We start from the raw sequence: 21741 nt of genomic DNA on the forward strand, positions 1-21741 counted from the left end.
TGGTTTCTCAACTCCGGCACTATGACACTTTGGGCTAGATGATTCTTTGTGGTGTGGGGCTGTCCTGTTCATTGTAGACTTTTGTCAGCATCCCTGCCCTGTACCTGCTAGATGCCCATAGCAGACTTCTCCTTCCCCATTCTTATTTGTGGCAACCAAAAATGTCTCTATATCTTGCCAGATGTCTTAAGGGACAAAATCACTTCAGCCTGAACCACTGCTGTAAAGATTCAAACAATAAATAAATATATGACTTAAGTAGTGAAAGACCCTCCTCCATTTGTTTTGGGGGGAGGACTCTCCATAGGTTCTAGTTATCTACTCAAACGATTGTCACCCCCACACATTTTATTTATTTATTTCAATAGCTTTTGAGGTACAAGTCGTTTGTGGTTACATGGATGAATTCTATAGTGGTGAATTCTGAGACCACCTCCCCCGCCCCCATTTCTAAAAGGGCAGGCGAGTGTGTGGTGTGGACAGAAGACCGAGGGCTGGGGCTGTTCTGGGCCACTTATGCCTTGTCTTAGGTGTGGTGTGAAGAGGGCAGAGCCCCACCCCAGGACCCCAGGAGCAGAAAGAGCCTCAGCGGGGGCTTGTTCTTCTTTCTCTGGGTCACGCTGAGAGGGGAAGGGCAGGCTGAGGGGCCCACTGCTGGGTTCTGGGTTAACTCTCAGGCAGCTGGAGTGTCCACTGACCACACACTTTCCTGATTCCATTCCTGCTTCCCCCTTACCACATGGAAATGTGCACACACACTCACACTCACTCTCTCTCACACTGATCAGAAAGTATTGACATTCAACTCAGACTGATTCTACTCAGATACTCATTTAAGCCTCAAGTCATTTAAAACAACATGTTTCTCCTCAAACTTGTGCTTGCGGCTCATTCAATATAGATTTTAAAAATTCCTATAATCACTAGTCTAGGGGATTTCAGCTGTGGGCAAGACAAAGTTCCTGCCCTCAGGGAGCTTACTGTCTAGGGCTTTTACAACTAAAACTTGTGATGACTGCTATGAAGAATGAGAATGGGGCTCGGTGACAGAATTCAGAGCTACGGGCTCGTTTTGGAGTTTTGTAACACTTGCGTTAGGAGAGAGTTGGGCACAGGCAACAGGTAGAAGGCTGCTCCCAGGAGGGGTGATGTGGCTCCGACCTGGCAGGCAACAGTGGAGATGAACATCTCCTGGTTTTTGTGGCAATGAAACTTTTTGACTATGGGGAAAGGCTGGTGAGTGCCACCAGCTTCCGAATCCCCCTTACAGAAAGGGGTCAGAGTTTGTCCCCTGTGGCCGACCTGTGAGCTTAAAGCAAATGGTCGTCTTTGAGCATAACAACAGAAAGACACTCATTTGTGGTTTTCCCATCAGGTGTGGATGGTGCCTTTTTACGTTTCAGGTTCTCTGTTGCCTCCCAGAGAGCCAAATGCCAGCTTTTCCAGAACCCCAGAACTTTCCCAGGCAGAGACATTTAGTGAAGTGTTGGTTGGTTTTCTTAGCATCGGGCTTCTTAACTAAGGCAACCTATGGGGGTACTGCCGTGAAACAGTCGGCTACCTGCCACCTTCTAATTTGCTTTCATGGTAATTCTGGGTGCTTAAATATTAGCCTAGTTTTTCCTGGCCTGGTTAAAAACCCGGAGTGGAGTTATTTTTAACAACGTGTCCTGTCTTACCCATAATGGCATGTTGATTTCCTGTGGTAGGCCAGCTGTGGTTGGTTGGTGGCGGCTCCCTAGACCACTGGATTGACTGGGGTTCGGAGTGCATGAGGAAGAAGATCTGGCATGAGGGAATGGTGACATGTGTCTGGGCATGGAACAGGGGAGTGGCGGATAATGCTTGGGGTCTGCCATCTTGGACAGTTTATCTTACCCGGGTTTGTTGGTTTTTGGCTACTCTCATGCTGAGCTCAGACAACTTCTAGTGGAGGCTCTGACTTAAAGATTGGCCTCAGAAGTAGTCCCTTGCCATCAGCTGTTGACATTGAAATCCTCAACTGTCACTCTAAAGTAAAGCCCCCTTTTGTTCCTCTCACCCCAGTGTGGATGGAGGCCTGTGCTTGTTTGCCAGGGCCAGCCATTTATTTCACGTAGCTAAAGACCTGGATGCCGTTGAGACCCAGCTCTTGTTAGAAAGCCAGGGACTCAATTCTTTGTGTGTCTTGGCTGTCTACCATCCCTAATTCTACGAAGTATACATTCTCTGGGATGCAAAGCAGAGATCCCTCAGCTTTCACGGCAGTCATTAACTTTGCCAGATACCATGGGGAGCACCAGGACTCCCATGCGAGGCAGAGGTGCACGTAGCCCCTTGGTGATGGGCGTGGTAGCCTGACGCATGCTGCCGTTCGCTGGATGGGGAGGTCCCCCTCCACAGTGGAGTCCATGAGCGTCCTTGGCCTAGCCCTTGTTTCTCTGTTTAGCACTTCTCTAGCAAATCGCTATCTCCTCTCCTCGACTCCTCTGTGCTTCATCTTTAAAACTGACACCCTCAAGGAGTCAGAGGCCCTCAGGGTCCCCCGGGGGGTCAGCCATGCAGCAGGAGCTCAGCTTACACTCAGGAAGACGGCAAGGCTTCACCAGGTGGCCGGGTGACCGAGAAGGCTGAGTGTGGTCAGAAGGTGCCAGCTGCATTGGAGGGAGAGGAGTCTGGGAGACACACAGGAGCCACGTGTGGGGGACAGGGCTGGATGTGGGCTGCAGGGCCTGCCCATCTCTCTCCGTTCTGTTGTTCCACCACTTGGCTTCCTCCTTCAGTTGCTCCAGCAGCCTGTCTCCTCCCTCGCCTCTAGGCTCCTGCATGTGCTGAGGCCTCTCTACTTGAAGCACCTCTCTGTCTGCTCCCTCTTGTGCCGCAACTGAGATGTTACTGGAAAGCTTTCTCTGGTCTCCCGCAGACCAGGTTAATTGCCTCCTGAGTGCTCCACCTTCCACACCCCAAATATGTTATGTAGGATGTTAGAGTGACTTGCTTGCCTCATCCTTCTCCTGCAATTGTGGGTTCCTGGGGGGTGTTAACCACTCAGGATCCAGCACGTGGCACAACATCTGCACGTAGTAGGTGTTCTGTGAGAATGGTTGACAACAATGAGTGGGCACATGAGCAGTGCACACAGTGAGGCAGGGGGAGCTGACCGAGGCCTGCATGGCCGAGGTCCCGGGGGAGCAGCAGTGCTATTCTGGGTGTGCACAAGGTGGTCTCCATTTCCCAGCTTGTGCTCAGAATCCCACGACCTCTCTTCCAGGCAGCCCCTTCAGGGTTCCTGTGAAGGATGTTGTGGACCCCAGCAAGGTCAAGATTGCCGGCCCCGGGCTGGGCTCAGGCGTCCGAGCCCGTGTCCTGCAGTCCTTCACGGTGGACAGCAGCAAGGCTGGCCTGGCTCCGCTGGAAGTGAGGGTCCTGGGCCCACGAGGTAAGTGTGCACCCTGCCTTCCTGCAGACATTCATCTGCCCCAGGCAGGGGCAGCTGTGACCCAGAGCAGATGCTTTGCTTTTGAGTTTGCTCATGAGCTGAAAATTAAATTAAAAAAAAATTATTGTTTCATGTTCTAGTTAAACAGTAGAAATTCCTGCTTACAAGTAAGCAGGCTTGTTATTTCTCCAGTGATCTGTCCCCCCATTTAATAATATGGCTATCAATTTCTTAGAGGAAGCAGCAGTATTTGGGCTGTCATATGTAATATGGTGGCGACTGTTTCATTATGTGTTTCAGCATTTGTGAGGGGGTGGGTTGGTCTGGATGTGGCAGATGGTGGGGTTTGGAGGTGATAACTCATTGAGATACCTTGGTGTCCATGTGGTACATACCAGAACCTCTGGGAATGCCAGGTACATGATGCACGTGATACGTGGCTTTGTCATTGTCTTAGTTCCCCAGAGATAGAGGGTGTCTTGGGGAGTGGGCTTTGTTGGCAATTTGGCCTGCCTTGTTGGCAGCCTGGAACTTGGGTTTGGTAAGGCTAGCGGGCCATATAGGGACAAAGCCCTGAAGTGCATTGGAACTTGCCTTTTTTGGTAAGTGACCATGTTTCCTCCTCCAGCACTTAAAATGTGCCTTTTCCCACATAGAGGACAGTGTGCCTAATTTCTTACGTAATCTGGATTCTCCTCGCCAATGATATGTTCTTGGATTCACAGAAGTGGCAAATGGGGGTTTCCCTCTTTGAAGAGGAACCTTCTCCTTCATGGGGTTCAGCAGGAGGTTATATCTTTTGAAGCTCAGGGCAGAAGTGGTTTGGGGGAAATGAGGTCATGGGCCTGGGATCAGATTCTGTGAAGTTACTGAGCTTCAGGACCTGCATGTGTTTGTGTGCATGTATGTGTCCCTGTGTATGTGTGAATGAGAGAGGGAGAAAAAGAAGAAAGAGAAGCTTTACTTGGATATCTGCCTCTATTATGAAGGACTCTCAAGTAACAGTCTTTTGATTTTAGCTGATGACACGGATTCCCAGTCATGGCGCAGCCCCTTGAAAGCCCTTTCAGAGTTCTTTAAAGGTGACCCGAAGGGTGACTTTAATAAGACAGGTTTGCATTTTCCCATGGCTGCTGGATTATGTAACCCAAATGCTTCTTGCTGGCCTCACTTCTAAAATTGCTTACACCTGCCTCATCTGCTTTGCTTAATGAGCATGCCATCCTTTGATTAACCTACACTGGAGTTGACCCATCCTTGACTGTCATGTTGGAAGCTGGGATCTGGACTCTGCAACCCAACGCGTGCCTTGATTATGTTTTAGCGTAATCTCTAACATCTCCACAGGTTTCACCTTGAGGGTCCCCTTGCCCCATGAGATTGGCACCCTCCCCTGCCCTGCACCTATGCCCCAGCATGCTGGTACCACAGTGTTCTTTGCTCAAAGGTGGCCACAAGTCTTGACTAGCCAGCCCATTGGTTAATTTTTGCTCTTCACAATTCTGGACACTTTGGCAGTGTCTCAGCTGTAGAGTAAAATTGCCACATCCTAAGCGTGCCTAACCAGCTTGAAAGGTTATAGTGTGTCTTCAACACACATCATCCACATACACCCTCCAGCAGCAAGCACAGGCAGTGTCCTTAATTATACTCTAGGGCAGACTGAGTGTATTTTAGCCAACAAAAAGCTAAAGGTGTCTCTCGGGGTCATTTCTGCAACCATGAATTGGGGATCCTGTGATTTTTTTCAGGCCTGTGATTATGGTTGCTGGCCTTTATGTTACTCATCAGTGGAAACCAACAGCTCTTGGGGATGGATGTGGTCCTATTTCAGACTCAGCCAAGGGTGGAGTAAAGGTGAGGCCAGGCAGCTCCTTAAACCTCTCATCTCTGTCCTCAGGCCTGGTGGAGCCAGTGAACGTGGTGGACAATGGAGATGGCACACACACAGTAACCTACACCCCATCTCAGGAGGGACCTTACATGGTCTCAGTTAAATATGCTGATGAAGAGATTCCTCGCAGGTAAGCTCCATCCATCTGCCCATCCATTCCTCCATCAGCCTATCTGTCCACCCATCCATTCTTCCATCAGTCCATCCACCCATCCGTTCCTCCATCATTCCATCCATCCACTCATCCATTCCTCCATCAGTCCATCCATCCACCCATCCATTCCTCCATCAGTCCATCCGTCCATCCATTCTTTCATCATTCCATCCATCCACTCATCCATTCCTCCATCAGTCCGTCTACCCATTCATAGAGGCAGCAAGTATTACATAGAACCTGCAACTTGTCACCACACACTAGCCTTGATATTTGTGGCTCCCGCTCTCTCACTCCCCCAATTCCTTTCAGACATCTTTAGTTTAAAGGTGAGCTGAAATTAAGAAGTTGGAAATCCTAACCACGTGTGGTGGGATTCGCCTGTAATCCCAGCTACTTGGGAGACTGAGATGAGAGGATCACTTGAGCCCAAGAGTTTGAGGCCAGCCTGGGCAACATAGACCCTCCCCTGACATCTCCGGAAAAAAAAAAAAAAAAAAAAAAAGCAATAGTAGTAGACAATCATTGATGAAATAAAGAATTTATTAGTTTATTAGAGGCTTCCTTTTGGTGTTTTGGTGAACCTGCAAGTAGTTTTCTGATTGGGACAGGACAAAGGTCTTTACTTCAGGGTTTGCTTGATAAAAGCATTTCCAAAAGGTTTTGCATAGAAACCTTGTTCCTTGTTGATATTAATACAAAAAAAAAAAATGTTACATAAGCTCTTCACCTCTTGGAACAATCTCTAAGGGTTTTCTTTTCTTTTTTTAAAAAATCATGCCCCTTAAGATGAAAAACTTTCACCCATATCCCCTAACACATATTTTATATAGAGATAAGCATATTAGCTCTATGTAGAAATATGTAATTTATAAAGTACATTTGTATATTGCTTTACTAATATACCATGTACCATATGAAGCATACTAAATATAGAATAATTATAGATACAGAATATAGAATAAGATGAGATATAAATATTAAAACTGAAGTTCCACTATTCTCTTTCCATTTGGTGACCATGATCTTAGCATAACAAAAGTAGGGTAAATGTGTTTAACCCTGTGTTTCCCAAACTAATTTGTGAACTCTTCCTCCCCAAACTACTTGTATCCCTTGGAACAGAGGTCCCCAACCCCTGGAGCGTGGACTGGTGTGGGTGCATGGCATGTTAGGAATTGGGCCGCATGGTGGTGGGTGAGCCATCATTACCGCCTGAGCCCCGCCTCCTGTCAGATCAGCAGCTGCATTAGATTCTCATAGGAGTGCGAACCCTATTATGAACTGCACATGAGAAGGATCTAGATTGCACACTCCTTGTGAGAATATAACTAATGCCTGATGATCTGAGGTGGAACAGTTTTATCCTGAAAGCATTCCCCCACCACGCCCCCTGGTCTTCTACGAAACCAGTCCCTAGTGCCAAAAAGGTTGGGGACTGCTGCCTTGGAACACACTCAGAACAAAACCAGTCTGTCATATGATGGTTACTACCTCATGGTTGTAAATTTCTGCTGGACTTAGGCACCTTGACTAACTCACTGTCTTATCTGCTGTAGAAATCCCCTTTTCCATCCCACTCTTATGTGTAAGAAAAGTCAGATGCAGCTGGGTTGACATGTATCTTTACTGACTAGGGTGTGTGTGTGTGTCTATCAAGTCCCTTCAAGGTCAAGGTCCTTCCCACATATGATGCCAGCAAAGTGACTGCCAGTGGCCCCGGCCTTAGTTCCTATGGTGTGCCTGCCAGTCTACCTGTGGACTTTGCAATTGATGCCCGAGATGCCGGGGAAGGCCTGCTTGCTGTTCAAATAACGGTAACTTGGAGTTATTTTCTGAGCCAAACCTTAATCCTAAGACTTAATTTCCGGGCCAGATTTAAGAACAAGGGTTTCAATAACCGATTTCTGACTCAATGCAAGTTGTTTGTTAGATTTTCCCACCAAAGAGTCAGTAAATGTGCAGAAGCATAAGCAGCTCACCTGAGAGATTTGAGGGTGTAGCTCCAAGAACCACTTTTGGGTGAATTTTCATGTTTTTTTACTACATCTATTCCTATGTTTTTATTTTTATTTTTTTTAAAGATGGGGTTTCACCATGTTGCCTAATCTCGTCTTGAACTCTCTTGGGATCAAGCAGTCTGCCTGCCTCAACCTCCCAAAGTGCTGGGACTGCAGATATGAGACACTGCGCCCGTCCCCTATGTTTTTATTTTTAAATGTTTTAAATTACTCTTTGGTTCAGTTAAGACTAAGTTATGCTGCTTATCACAGTAAACCTTAAAATAAGAGTGGCTGAAATAAATGAGATTATTCTCTCTTGTTAAGGAACCCCAGGCTAAGCCACCTGGGTGCCCTGCAGCTCACCAAGGAAGTCAGCTTCATCTCTCTGCTCCTCTACCTAGCATGTGGCTTCTGTCCTTAAGGTCTCCTCCTGGACCATAAGGCTGCCAGTGCTCTGGCCATCACATCCACGTGGCAGGCCAGAAGGAGGAAGAAAGAAGGGAAAAAGGGGTCCTCCCAGCTCAGTGGGCTCCCTTAAGCAGCCCTGCCAAAAGTCCATCATAGACTTCCATTCCCTTCTGATTTGTTGGGGGTTGGTCACAAGTCACATTACCTAGTGGCAAGGATGCTAGGAAGTGGAGTCCCATCTTCTGGGAGCGGTGCACCTAGCTAAGAGTTATGGTCCTGTTAATAAAGAGAAAAGGGAGACTGGATGTGGTGGTGTGTGAGCAGAAGCCTCTGCCTCCTCCCCTCCCTACATTTCAGAGGATTTCGAGCTAAAACACTCTTGGTTCACCTGAAAACAAAATTACTAAAAATTGGCCATGTCTGTCATGGTGTTAAAGGGATCTGTGACCCTCTACTCTCCCTACCAAAAAACAAAACAAAACTAGATTGTATTAAGCCATCAATTCTGTCTCTTTCCACTAGAGGCACTAATAGGAAAATATGTCAAGGTTTTCCATGAATGTTTTCTACATCTTGACAACATCCTAAATAGCATTTCTCTATGATCCACAGGACCAAGAAGGAAAACCCAAAAGAGCCATTGTCCATGACAATAAAGATGGCACGTATGCTGTCACCTACATCCCCGACAAGACTGGGCGCTATATGATTGGGGTCACCTACGGGGGTGACGACATCCCACTTTCTCCTTATCGCATCCGAGCCACACAGACGGGTGATGCCAGCAAGTGCCTGGCCACGGGTGAGTACAGGGCATCTCAAGGTCAGGGGCACAGGCTTTGCAATCAGAAAGCCGGGCCGTAGCCCTTCTCTGTGACTTATAAGCTACATGATCTGGGCACGTTGCTCAACCTCACTGAACTTCAGTTTGACATAGATTGAAGCTCTTTGTTTTTATTTGGAGAACATTTAGATCCAAGAAGCTCTTCTAAGGAACAGAGACTGTTTTACAGGGTTACTGCAAAGATTAGATGAGGTCAGGCATGAAAAATGCTTAGCACGGTGCCAGGTACATGATAACTATTATTATATGCTTTTGAAATGTTGAGAACCCAACTCTGATGGCGGCTCCCATGAAAAGCAGCACATTTCTGCCTTTTATGAGTAGATAGTTACTCAGGATTCATTCAAGAGCATTTCAGGTCAGCATTAGAGAAACACATTTAAGGATCTAGGTTTTTTTCATCATGCATGTGTAAACCTCTCAGGAATTCTCCATGAATATTTGAGCATCACAGTTTCTTTGGTTTTTTTCTTTTTTTTCCCCCTCCTTTTTCCTTCAGTTTCTAAGACACAACTATTGACTGTCACAGGCCGTTCTTTTTTTTTTTTTTTTTTTTGAGATGGAGTCTTGCTCTGTTGCCCAGGCTGGAGTGCAGTGACGCAATCTCAGCTCACTGCAGCCTCAGCCTCCTGAGTAGCTGGGACCACAGGTGCCCACCACCATGCCCGGCTAAGTTTTGTATTTTTAGTGGATTCAGGGTTTCACCATAATTGGCCAGGCTGGTCTTGAACTCCTGGCCTCAAGTGATCTGCCCTCCTCAGCCTCCCAAAGTGCTGGGATTACAGGTGTGAGCCACCACGCCTGGCCGGCCTTTCAGTTTTTAAGAACAGCCCTTGGGCAGCTCAGTGCTGCTGCTCAAGCAGATTTTAAAACATGAATCCCCATCTCTAAAATGAGACAGATTTACTTCTTTTTAAATAAGAAGTCTAAACACAGGACCACCCTTGATGTGTTCTGTTTCTCTCATAGCCCATCTTTTTTTGAATGGAAAAAATCTGGGCTTTCACGGCAAGGTTGTGCATTGCTCAGCGTGGCCCTTTTTGGCTAACCCATGGCAAAAAAATGGAGAAATTTTGGAATGCAGGCCAATCCACCACCTCCTAGGTCTATGCAGCTGCCAGCGACAACCAGATCATCTTTACTAATTGATGGCATGTTAACGTTGGATGGGGACTTCCCCCTTGCCTTGCAGGCCCTATTTCCTCCCCCAGCTTGGGCAGAATCCTGAGCTGAATACTTGCCTTTTGGCCACACCTCTGGGTCTGTCATTCAGGGCCTTCCACAGATTGACTCCAGTCTTCTTTTCCACTACTCCCTGAACAAACTGTTCTTGCCACCCTCCCTATTACTCCTACGCACTTGGCTCATATCTACCAATGTGCTTTTAGTTCATGCTTTTCTGCATTTCCTGATATATGGATCCCGTGTAAAGGGGCGCCAGAAATCAGAGAGAGACTGGTCATTGGGGAGAGGTTGCAAGTCTCCCTTAGCTAACAGCACCCATCCTTCAGGGTTCAGCCATGTTTCCTTTCTTTAGGAAGCCCTTTGTCAGTGCGGCAACCCTGGGATATAAATTCTTAGAACCTTTGCCTAGATATGCTGCCAGACACTTCTCTGAGGAACAGTTTGTTATTTTTTCTGTAACTTAGTTCCTCTTCAGCATTTCCACTGCAGTTGGAACTGTCGTTCTTGGTGCCTGGCCCTGTTAACATCTTGAGAGCAGGGACTGTGTCTTGCCCACCTTTATGTGTACCTGGCACTTAAGAAAATGCCCAATATGGTTGCTATTGAAAGTCAACCTTCATTGCCATACCTTTAAATGCTGGCAAACCCAGGCTAACCTTTAGTCAACACTCAGAGCTTACAGATGCTCCTTATTTAGTAAGTAATTGATGAAGTAACCCTTTGAGCAACACCTGATCAGGGGATCTTTGGGATATCCCTCTGAATGGCAGCAGTTGGAGGCCTAACATTTACAGGCACAGACAACATGGATGGGTATGATTTGTTCTTGGGCCTCCAGGATGTGTGTCCATACTTCCATTCTCTTCCCCTGAACTCTTCTCCAGGTCCTGGAATCGCCTCCACTGTGAAAACTGGCGAAGAAGTAGGCTTTGTGGTTGATGCCAAGACTGCCGGGAAGGGGAAAGTGACCTGCACGGTTCTGACCCCAGATGGCACTGAGGCCGAGGCCGATGTCATTGAGAATGAAGATGGAACCTATGACATCTTCTACACAGCTGCCAAGCCGGGCACATATGTGATCTATGTGCGCTTCGGTGGTGTTGATATTCCTAACAGCCCCTTCACTGTCATGGTAAGGAAAATTCCTTCTCCAGAGCATGCTGTTATTGGTGGAAACTGTAACAGCTGCCGTTTGTTGAACCCTGACTAGGATATCCTCTTCACCTTTTTTTTCCTTTGGAAAAAAATTTGTTAAGCAGTCATGACCTTGTAGAGTCCCAGAGTAATCTCTAGAAACTCAGAGACCCTTTGGCTGTAAGGGTTTTTGGGAATCTTACTGGCCACCAAGGTGTCTATCATAATAAGGGACTTGGGCAATATCCTGGCCTAAGCCCAGGCATTTTGAAAGATAACTCCTCAGAAAAACACACCTTTATGAAAATGTTTCTACATAAAACATGACAGGTTTTTAACCGGCCAGCTCTTCCTTCTTCCATCTTCATGGCCATTCTCCATGGCTGGAGGAGAGAGCTTCCTGATGCTGTTTTGTTTGGAGACTTGACTCTGAAATCCCAGGACTCAAAGTACCTCCACTTGTGTTTTGGAAAGATTCACACTTTATGTATGAGGGGGAAATACCTCGTCTTTTGCAGCTAGGAACATCTGGAATAAAAGGAGGAAACCATTATGCAAACACCTGGGTTAGTGAATGACCAAGGTCTTCATTTTCAGTTGTGAGTTACTTATAGATCTTCCTCTGTTTATTTATTTTTATTATTGCATAATAGATCTTCTGAATATCCTTCAACCAGGAAAAGGGTTAGAAACCTTGGGGACATTACCTCATTGAACCCTCAAAACCAAGCATCGTTGGCTTTTTTACAAATGAAGCATGCTTGGTCTAGACAGACACCAAATACCATGCTGTCATCCTCACTGGTGTCCTTTGATACTGTGGTCAGCAGCCGCACTTGACCACAAGGTTTATAGGCCCTTAATGACCTGGCCTTGTGCACAGCCGACAAAGCACCTTCTAATTATTTCATTTTGTGCAGCAATGGAGAGGTGCATGAAGACTCTATTCCAAACTCCAAAGCTCAGGGACTTTCTTCCAAACAGTCTATACTCTGTTGTAGTATTATTCCCTTCCATCGACGTCTGTTTATCTGTAAACAGCATGCCAGAGATCTGGAGGCTCTTTTATGTCTCAAGTATGTAAACACTTGTCAACTTTTGACATTGTTCATTTAAGAGTGTTTTTCTCCTGTAGGAAGAAAGAAATACAGCTGGGAAGTTGATGTCCTTATTCACAGAGAAGGGTACCAGTTGTAGTTTTCAGAATCTGTTTTTAGCCCATAGTGGGTTTTATCTGGTTGGTTAGAATTAGGTGGAAGGAGGGAAGAGCAGCCAAGCACTGAGCAGTGGTCATGGGCCTGCTGGTGCAATGAGTTGGGGGTAAGAGAAGACCATATTGGGAAGGTCTAAGTGAGAAAGTCAGAGTAAAAAAATTGAGGACGCTTTTTGCAGAAGTGGAGGCTTCCAAACTCAGTAATAAGTGTCTTCTAGCCCCTGAATACACACAAAGCAAGAATACTTTGTGTTTACCCACTGCCCCCTGACCACTGCTGAAGGCAGAAAGGGACGATCACCTACAGTACCTGGTTTGGGTCTTTATTCTCTCATTCCAGGGAGAGAACCTTAACTAGATGGACTGACTGACTGTTCATTGGCTTTGGTTGGGTAGATTCCCTGCTTCTCTCTATAAGTTTGACGCCAAAAAAGGACACTGACCAGCACTGCAGTCATAGCAAATGTCTCAAGGAGACCCACAGGGTGGTTTCTTCAAATACACTACTCACACACAGCACATGGAGTCATGGACAAACAGCTTAACTGCCCATTGCCTTTGAGAAGTCCTGGACCAAAGGCCATAACTCAGCCATTGAAAGATCTTCCTTCTGACTGATATGTCCCTGCATAGCTCCAACCTGTGCAGGCAGAGGATAGGGCTGTTCCAAATGTCGCTCACAGAGCTGCCTTTGCCTTTCTGCAGATCCCAAGATACACACAAAGCAGTTAACATGGGTACATAGGCCTACCTCTGTAGGAGAGGGCTTCTGATTCTTATTCTTTCTTATGGCGGAAGAGGGTGTTGAGAGGGGTTCCCTTGCTGTTGGTTCTGTTGAATCAGGAGCATTAAATCTTTTTTTTTTTTTTTTGAGAGACAGAATCTCACTGTGTCACCCAGGCTGGAGTGCAGTGGTGCAATCTCAGCTCTCTGCAACCTCCACCTCCTGGGTTCAAGCGATTCTCCTGCCTCAGCCTCCCGAGTACCTGGGATTATAGGCACCCACCACCACGCCCTGGCTATTTTTTGTATATTTAGTAGAGATGGGGTTTCACCATGTTGGCCAGGCTGGTAACTCCTGACCTCCAGTGATCCACCTGCCTTGGCCTCCCAAAGTGCTGGGATTACCGGCGTGAGCCACTGCGCCCAGCCAGGAGCATTAAAGCTGAGATTTGTTGAAAATGAATTTATAAAAAACTTTAAAAACATTAACTGCTGAGCATGGTGGCTCACGCCTGAAATCTCAGCAATTTGGGAGGCCAAGATGAGAGGGTTGCTGGAGCCCAGGAGTTTAAGACCAGCCTGGGCAATACAGTGAGACCCTATCTCTACCAAAAAAAATAATAATAATAATTAGCCTGGTGTGGTGGTGCACGCCTCTAGTCCCAACTGCTCAGGAGGCTGAGGTGGGAGGATCACCTGAGCCCAGAAGGTTGAGGCTGTAGTAAGCTGAGATTGTGCCACTGCACTCCAGCCTGGATGACAGAGAAAAACTCTGCCTCAAAAAAAATTAAATAATTAACCACAGTAGACATTTATCAAGTAAAAAAAAGAACTTTTTCCTGATTCTGTGCTGCAGAGATGCCTTGTGTTAGTTTTTACCTGCTTACACTTCACACACCTCACTTTCATACCTGGGGTCACACCGTACATACTGCTTTCGCACCTTGCTTCCTTCCCTCAATGTGTCGTAGGTACCCCTACATATTGATTCATTGGACCTGACTGCCATGTTCCACTGGACAGACTTACCAGAATTTATTTGAACAAACCCCTTCCAGATGGACATTAGGTTGCTTTAGTTTTGCACGACCACAGACGGCACCAGTCAAGGTCCTTACACACATCAGTTAACTATGGAGCCTCCCGCCAGCTTAGGTCTGCGTGCTACAAGTGGGGTTGTGGGCTCACAGGGCATGCGCATCTGACAGTTGAAGAGAGGACACCAACTGCCTTCCAAAAGGGCAGTAAGAAAGTGTCCTTCGCTAGAGTGAGTGGCTCACTGCAGTTCAAGATGGAGCAGTGGGGGAAGCAGCTCTGTGGTGGTAGTCTACTGAGTGTATCCTTCCAGTATGGTTCCCAACTAATCTCCATTTGCCACTGACCAGGCCACAGATGGGGAAGTCACAGCCGTGGAGGAGGCACCGGTAAATGCATGTCCCCCTGGATTCAGGCCCTGGGTACAATTTTGGTTTTCTCCTTTTTGTGTTTCTGTGTTTACTCAGCCTTCATTTCAGAAAATCTGCCATCTGCTTCTGGGATTGCTTAAGCCCTGTGGGTGTCCTGGTCATTGGTGTGCCCCTCACTGATCAGCCCATCACGATGATCCCTGCTTTTTCTGTAATAAGATCACCTTTGCGTCACCATCCGTGCTCCACGAATCGCCAGCCGTTGTGTCTGTGATCACGCTCGGTGCAGTTTGTCTCCGTGTTTAAAGAGAAAGACAGACAGCTGTCTGCAGCCCTCCTGCTGCCTCTCAAAGCCGCCACTTGCACATTCAGTTTCTGTTCAGGGGGAAAGCCGCCCACTGCTACTCTCTGCCACTTAAAATGCACCTTCTTTTCCAGGCCACAAGCAACTAAACCTTTCCAGATGGAGCCTCTTGGGACTCATAGACATTGCTGTCTCTCACTTTTCCACTTTCCCATGGGCGCTGCTGGGAATTTTACAAACAGACTCCCGAGTGATTGCTAACAGTTGGTCAGCATGACCTCTCCTGTCCCTCAGGTTCTACCCTGGGTCTGGAGCCACTTAGACAAAGCCCATACCACAATGGGCAGCCGCATTCCCAAATCCCGGCCTCACTGGCTTGTAGAATTCCCAGCAGCTCTACCCCCTGTAGCTTCACCAGCTCCCGCTGTTGTCTGCTTTACCCAGTGACCACTGCCTTCTGTTTTTAGGTGACCGAAGAGGCCTATGTCCCAGTGAGTAACATGAACGGCCTGGGATTTAAGCCTTTTGACCTGGTCATTCCGTTTGCTGTCAGGAAAGGAGAAATCACTGGTAAGCACTTGCCATAAAGGCCGTCTCATTCTCACTTGCTCTCACGAGCTTCCCAGAATGGTGCTGGGGAGGTGTGTCCACTGTCCCCCAGACCCAGGCTCCTTAACCCAGGGTCACGAGTTCTTGGTCTCCGGTGTTGGGCCGTGGGCTCCTGAAACTACAGAATATGCCACGTGTGTGTTTCTCTGAAGAAGTGGCTCACTGACAACTTGCATTACTTTCTTGAGCAGGCCCATGATTCTCTCTAGGTTAAAAACTGCTGTGTTTAGATACCTCATGACTGTCGGGTTCTTGTTTGCCCCTTTTTCCTGCCTTCTCTTATTTGACTTTTCCAGATGTGACTTTGACACTGAGTCTGTCATACAGGAGTTCCTTTCTCCCCTCAGCCTCTTTTCAATGGCCCGCTTCTCTTTGGTTTGATGCTCTATGTATCCAGCTGGTTTCATGGTCTTCTCAAGTCCTTTCTGAGCTTGATTTTGCCAGTTGTAGAAAACTCTTTAAGAGTTGTCTGCTGTATTTTGTGGAAGCCAAATGGAACTGGAAAAAAAAAAAAAGAAAAGAGCAAATGGTCTCTCCCATTGTGGGACTTGAATGTTTTAGGCAGCAATGAATGTTCTTGGGTCTGGAAACCTTTATTTTGAATACCTCTGTGCCTTGGGCTCTGCTTCTCTGGGGAAGGTTGCTGGTGGGCTTCATTGCCCCATCTCTCTGTGCTCCATAGGAGAGGTCCACATGCCTTCTGGGAAGACAGCCACACCTGAGATTGTGGACAACAAGGACGGCACGGTCACTGTTAGATACGCCCCCACTGAGGTCGGGCTCCATGAGATGCACATCAAATACATGGGCAGCCACATCCCTGGTAAGCTGAGTCAGCAGGCCCAGCAGGGCTCCACCATTCAGGGGCATCCGGGCAGCCTGCAGACACTCCTCAGCCGCTGTGCAGGGACCAGCTCTCGGCAGCAGGCTGGGGAATGCAGCGTTGGTACCCCTGTGAAACCAAACAGTCTGGGACCCTAGCAGGTCCAGCTGATTTCTGGAAGGGATGATGTAGCTCAGTGTCTTGGGTCACAGTGCAGGCCTTTGGGTCTGTGGTTGTTTATCTTTGTCACTACGCTGAGTGTGGCCAGAGGTCAAGCTGGGAGAAAAATGGGAGGCATGGTAAGGGACTTTCCAGCCTGGCCTGCAGAGCCCTGTGTGGCCTGGGGGCTTGGGGCCAGGTCAGAGGTGGAAGAAGAGGACCAGCAGCCCTCGACAAGGGAAGCCAGCCCAGGTTTCATGGGTCATCAACCAGCACAGTGTCACCAGTTCATTCTTTCTTTTTGTAGTTGTATTTGTTTTTTAATTTAGTATTTTGAATAGGTAACACATTCTCATGGTTCAAAAATAAAAATGATATGAAGAAAGTTTTCCTTCCTACCCCTCTCCTTGAACTAGACTATCATAAATTTTTTTATGTTCGATTTCAGAGTTTCAGGGTTTTATTTTTATTTTTTTGTGGAGATAGGGTCTCACTGTGTTGCACAGATTGGTCTCAAACTCCTGTCCTCAAGCAGACCTCCCGCCTTTGTCTCCTAAAGTGTTGGGATAACAGGCATGAGCTGCCACGCCTGGCCAATTTCAGAGTATTTTTAAGACTCTCCATGCAAACGGAAATACAGATATATAAGAGAGTGTCTTCCCAGCCTTCCCTCATGTGGACGAACCATTACATATTTGACCATTTCCCTATTGGAGGGCATTTTGGTTCTTCCTGCCCTTGCTGTCCCCAGTCTTGCTGCAGCAAATCGACTTTTCCCCTAGTCACCTCACACTCACAAAGATGTATCTGTGAGATTTAGTTACCAGAGGAGGCAATGCTAGGGCCCCAGTGCGGGCATCTATGATTTTGACAGATCTTGCCAAATTGCCCTTCAGAGGGGCTGTTGCAGTTCACACGCCCTCTGGCCATGGAGAAGAGCACCTTCTTTTCCACAAAATTTGCCAGTAGAATATGGTATCAAATTTTTGGATCTTTGCCAGTCTGATGGTTGGAAAGAAACAGAATCTCAGCGTTGCTTTATTTGTATTTCTCTTGTGAATGAGACCACACAACTTTCCATATGTCTATTTGTATTTCTTTTTCTGTGAACTGAACATTTGGATCCACGGCCTGTTTTTCTATTTGGTTATTGGCCTTTGTCATATGGTTTCTAAGAGCAATGTAAACATTGGAGAGATTAGCCCTTTGTGGTAGGAGTTGCAAATATTTCTCTGAGATTGGCATTTACTTTAGTTGTCTGTATGTAATATTGGTTTAAAGCAAAAATGTACTATCTGCTTCTATTTAAATATTCTAAAGCGGCAGATGGAGAGAGAGGAAAAAATGTCTTTCTCACATCTGCCATCCACTTCCACTGCTGGTGTGAGTTGTGTATCTTTTCAGATGTTTCTCTCTGTATCTACAAACATACATATAATTTTATTCTATTTTGTTTTTGAAGGAATAGCATAATGGTATTCATAGTTTATAGCAACTTGCTTTTTTTCTTTTTAATGCATCATATTATGGATAATTTCTCAAGTCAGAAAACATGGGTCTTCCTCACTCTTTTTAATGGCCCATGAGTAGATCAGCATTTATTTAACCAGTCCCCTGTTGTGAACACTTAGGTCTTTTCCTGATGTGCACCCGAACACTGCAGAAATGAAAGTGCTTACATAGGGCTAGGAGTCGGGGTGGGCAGGGAAGACCACTGTGGGGTTGATTCCTTACAGGTTGAATGGCATGGGCAAATGGCCTTCCAAAAGCCCTTTCCACTTACCTTCCCTCTGGCCATGGGTCCTTTCACCACCCAGTGCAAAAGTTTCTTCCTTATTTGTCAGGTTGGGCTGGATTACCTTACCTTAGCCCCCTTCCTCATCTGGAGCAGCTTCCAGGATTGTTTTTCTTATGTTGTGATTGAAGGAATAATACTGCGTAGACCCTCTCTGATGTCCTAGGATGGCGGGGGACGGGAGGTGCATGTGCATCTCTTTCTGTCTCTTCATGCCTCTGCTTAGGAGGCGCCAGACCTGTAGAGAGGTGGGCGTCAAGATGCCAGTTGTCCAGGGTCTTCGTTCACTCCTTAATGAGCACCAATTTTGTTTGTGTCCTTCATAAACCCAGAGAGCCCACTCCAGTTCTACGTGAACTACCCCAACAGTGGAAGTGTTTCTGCATACGGTCCAGGCCTCGTGTATGGAGTGGCCAACAAAACTGCCACCTTCACCATCGTCACAGAGGATGCAGGAGAAGGTACTGTGTGGTTTACGTGTTTATACGCCTCCAGCTGTCCATTTGGAGGGTGAAGTGGACACGGTTCCAGGGTGGCTTTTAAAAGCGAGAAAATCAAATGGTAGTATTTGTCTTGTCTTTTCTCTCGTGTAAATCTGTTTCTTCTTTAGAGCTGCTTCGTCTTCTACCCAGACAGACATTTTTGAAGTCCTTTGTGTTCTAATTGAAATCAGATTCATGCTATGAAATACTTTATGTGACTTGTCTGGAATTTAAGTGTGTTTTGGTTGGTGATGTTTTTGTTCTTTTTGCACATGTATCCACAAGACCACATGACTTACTGAGTGGCTCTTTTTGATAAAGCTGTGTGCCCATTCCCGTGGTATTCATGGATAATCCCAAATCTGTGGTTCTAATGGGATTTCCGTGATGGCAGCCAGTGCCTGATGGGCAGGGACAATCCACCTCTGCCCTCCACCACCCACCGTCTCCTATGTGTAATTGATGTACACGCCTCCTTCCTTTTCTCATCCCATGCATCCTGAGAGTAGAGAGAGCCCCAGGGTTACTTGCAGTGAAGAACTCAGATGTTTGGGGTTTATTCTCAGTGGGTGTTTTTACTATGTGGACTGCTTCATTCTGACAGATGTCCCTTTGCCCACAGCTCACGTGGAGTGCGTCAATCCATTGTCCCCAGCATCAGGGCTGCCCTGGATGAGTTGTTAAAAGGAAACTCTTAAAACAAGGCAACTGTCTCCCTAACACCCCTGCATCCCTGTTCCCACTTGTAGGTGGTCTGGACTTGGCTATTGAGGGCCCCTCAAAAGCAGAAATCAGCTGCATTGACAATAAAGATGGGACATGCACAGTGACCTACCTGCCGACTCTGCCAGGCGACTACAGCATTCTGGTCAAGTACAATGACAAGCACATCCCTGGCAGCCCCTTCACAGCCAAGATCACAGGTAGGGTTGTCTGGCTTCTGAGGTCTTCCTCGTGGGAAGTATGGCTGCCTCTGACTGCCACCCTCCTTATCAGACCCCTGGCAGCAGGCTAGACATCTCTTTGAGTTTAGGTTTCACAGAGACTTGTTGAGGAGTAGCAGGGGATGGAATGCAATTTTGGATTAGCTAAATCCTTCTCTTGCTGATAATCCAGGAAAATGTGAGAGCTAGTATTTGGAGCACACTTTTATTGTGCCAGTGTGACTCTAGTGTGCAAAGAGAAAGCTCTCAGTTGGAGTGTTCGAATCATACTGCAATAGTGCATGAAGTGCATGAGCTTAGACATGCCCTTCAGCGTCACTACTAGGTAAATTTTCTGCTATCCCTTTTACAGATGGGAAAACTGAGGCTTGGCAAGGTAGTGGTGTAGCCAAGTTCACGTATAGGTAAACAGATCCAGGTTATCAAATTCCAAAGCCCATGCTCCTCACCTTGCTGTGTTCAGGTTATGCTTTCATTGGGTTATAAGGAAGATGCACAAGGCAGATCCTGTTTCCCCACCATATTTAGACCTGTCTGTGAAGCAGCCAGTAGTACTGTGTGGAATGTGGTCATTGTTTACCTAGAAATGCCCACAGCCATGCCAGGCAGGTATGAGGTGCCTTCAACTAACAAAAATTCCTATATTTTATTTTATTTTTGAGACGGAGTCTCACTCTATCACCCAGGCTGGAGTTTTAATGGCATGATCTCGGCTCACTGTGACCTCTACCTCCTGGGTTCAAGCGATTCTCCTGCCTCAGCCTCCTGAATAGCTGGGATTACAGCACCCACCACCACACCCAGCTTATTTTTGTATTTTTAATAGAGATGAAGTTTCACCATGTTGGACAGGCTGGTCTTGAACTCCTGACCTCAAGTGATTTGTCTGCCTCAGCCTCTCAAAGTATTGGGATTAGGCACCTGGCCCAAAGATTCCTTTAAAAGGTGGTCCATGAGGACTCAAGTCTCTAGGTCCTGCCAGCTCCTTGTCTTTGCTGCAAGCAGGCATGAATCCCATCATTCTTCATTGGTTGGGTCTACTCAGTGTTCAAGGCTCATTTTTTTTCACTTAACTTTGTGTAATTAGTTCTTGCGTGTTCATCCGTGAACAGCATATGGCATGGCAGCTCTGTGAAGCCAGGGTAACCACATGTAACGGGAGTCCTTTTTGGGGCATGTTTCCCAGATGACAGCAGGCGGTGCTCCCAGGTGAAGTTGGGCTCAGCCGCTGACTTCCTGCTCGACATCAGTGAGACTGACCTCAGCAGCCTGACGGCCAGCATTAAGGCCCCATCTGGCCGAGACGAGCCCTGTCTCCTGAAGAGGCTGCCCAACAACCACATTGGTGAGCTAGGCTACCCTTCCTGGCTGGAGCCAGGACATCTTGGGTGGGAGATGGGGACTCTTGCAGTCCTTTCTTGGGAATGGGTAGCACAATGGAGTGTGATGTGATAAACCTGCTGGGTCACACGCACGATAAATGCCCAAGCGTATTTGTGCATTGTGATATCGACACTCTGGATTGTTGGGTGTCAGGAAAGAGGACATATTTCTATTTCTGAGAGTGTGTCTCTCTCCTGTTTCCTCTCCGCCATCCCCTTACAAGCCCCAATCTGTGTTCTGGTCCAGGCATCTCCTTCATCCCCCGGGAAGTGGGCGAACATCTGGTCAGCATCAAGAAAAATGGCAACCATGTGGCCAACAGCCCCGTGTCCATCATGGTGGTCCAGTCCGAGATCGGTGACGCCCGCCGAGCCAAAGTCTATGGCCGCGGCCTGTCAGAAGGCCGGACTTTCGAGATGTCTGACTTCATCGTGGACACAAGGGATGCAGGTCTGTGTGGTCCCAGGGGAGAGGCCCAGAGCTTGTGGGAACCGACTTATTTTGCTGAGGCAGCATCATCTTTTCATCCTACCAACTCCTTTTCCTTTCTGAGCATCCTTCAAGCTATAGGTCCTTCTGCCTGCATTGTCTTTTATGCCTCATGACCATTGGCAAAAATGGGATTGTCTTTGTTTTTTAGATGATGAAACTGAGGCTCGCAAGGTTTAGAGCCCCCTCTGCACTAGGATCTGAACCCAGAGCCACAACACCTCGCAAACCCCTGTTTTCTTATCTGCTCTCCCACCCTTGTTCTCAGCTTCCTAGCGTCTCTCCAAGCAAAGAATGTTGGGTTGATTGGCCAAGACCATGGTCATCTGAGCAGAGCTTTTGTGGAAATGAAGCATCTCTTTCTGTTCTCT

At 47.1% G+C, this 21741-nt stretch overlaps 1 protein-coding gene across 13 annotated transcripts in view; it reads left to right on the top strand.

Annotated features, from left to right (window-relative positions):
• FLNB (filamin B) overlaps positions 1-21741 on the top strand; it is a 163653-nt gene that overhangs the window by 118988 nt on the left and 22924 nt on the right. For 2 of the 13 annotated variants that reach the window (XR_010155254.1, XM_001174012.7), the window contains exons 25-37: positions 3251-3418; positions 4438-4530; positions 5319-5442; positions 7127-7283; positions 8490-8679; positions 10791-11038; positions 14362-14433; positions 15154-15256; positions 15978-16118; positions 18405-18533; positions 19304-19477; positions 20685-20843; positions 21128-21331. Coding sequence is in view for 10 of the 13 variants with exons in the window: in XM_001174012.7 (XP_001174012.2) it covers positions 3251-3418; positions 4438-4530; positions 5319-5442; positions 7127-7283; positions 8490-8679; positions 10791-11038; positions 14362-14433; positions 15154-15256; positions 15978-16118; positions 18405-18533; positions 19304-19477; positions 20685-20843; positions 21128-21331 (1962 nt within the window). In the remaining 3 variants the exon portion in view is untranslated. The remainder of the gene's footprint in view (positions 1-3250; positions 3419-4437; positions 4531-5318; positions 5443-7126; positions 7284-8489; positions 8680-10790; positions 11039-14361; positions 14434-15153; positions 15257-15977; positions 16119-18404; positions 18534-19303; positions 19478-20684; positions 20844-21127; positions 21332-21741) is intronic. The other 11 variants (XR_010155255.1, XM_054680723.2, XR_010155256.1 and 8 more) reach the window with 9 other exon arrangements.

Source organism: Pan troglodytes, chromosome 2, assembly GCF_028858775.2.
Source record: "Pan troglodytes isolate AG18354 chromosome 2, NHGRI_mPanTro3-v2.0_pri, whole genome shotgun sequence".
Lineage (NCBI taxonomy): Eukaryota > Metazoa > Chordata > Mammalia > Primates > Hominidae > Pan > Pan troglodytes.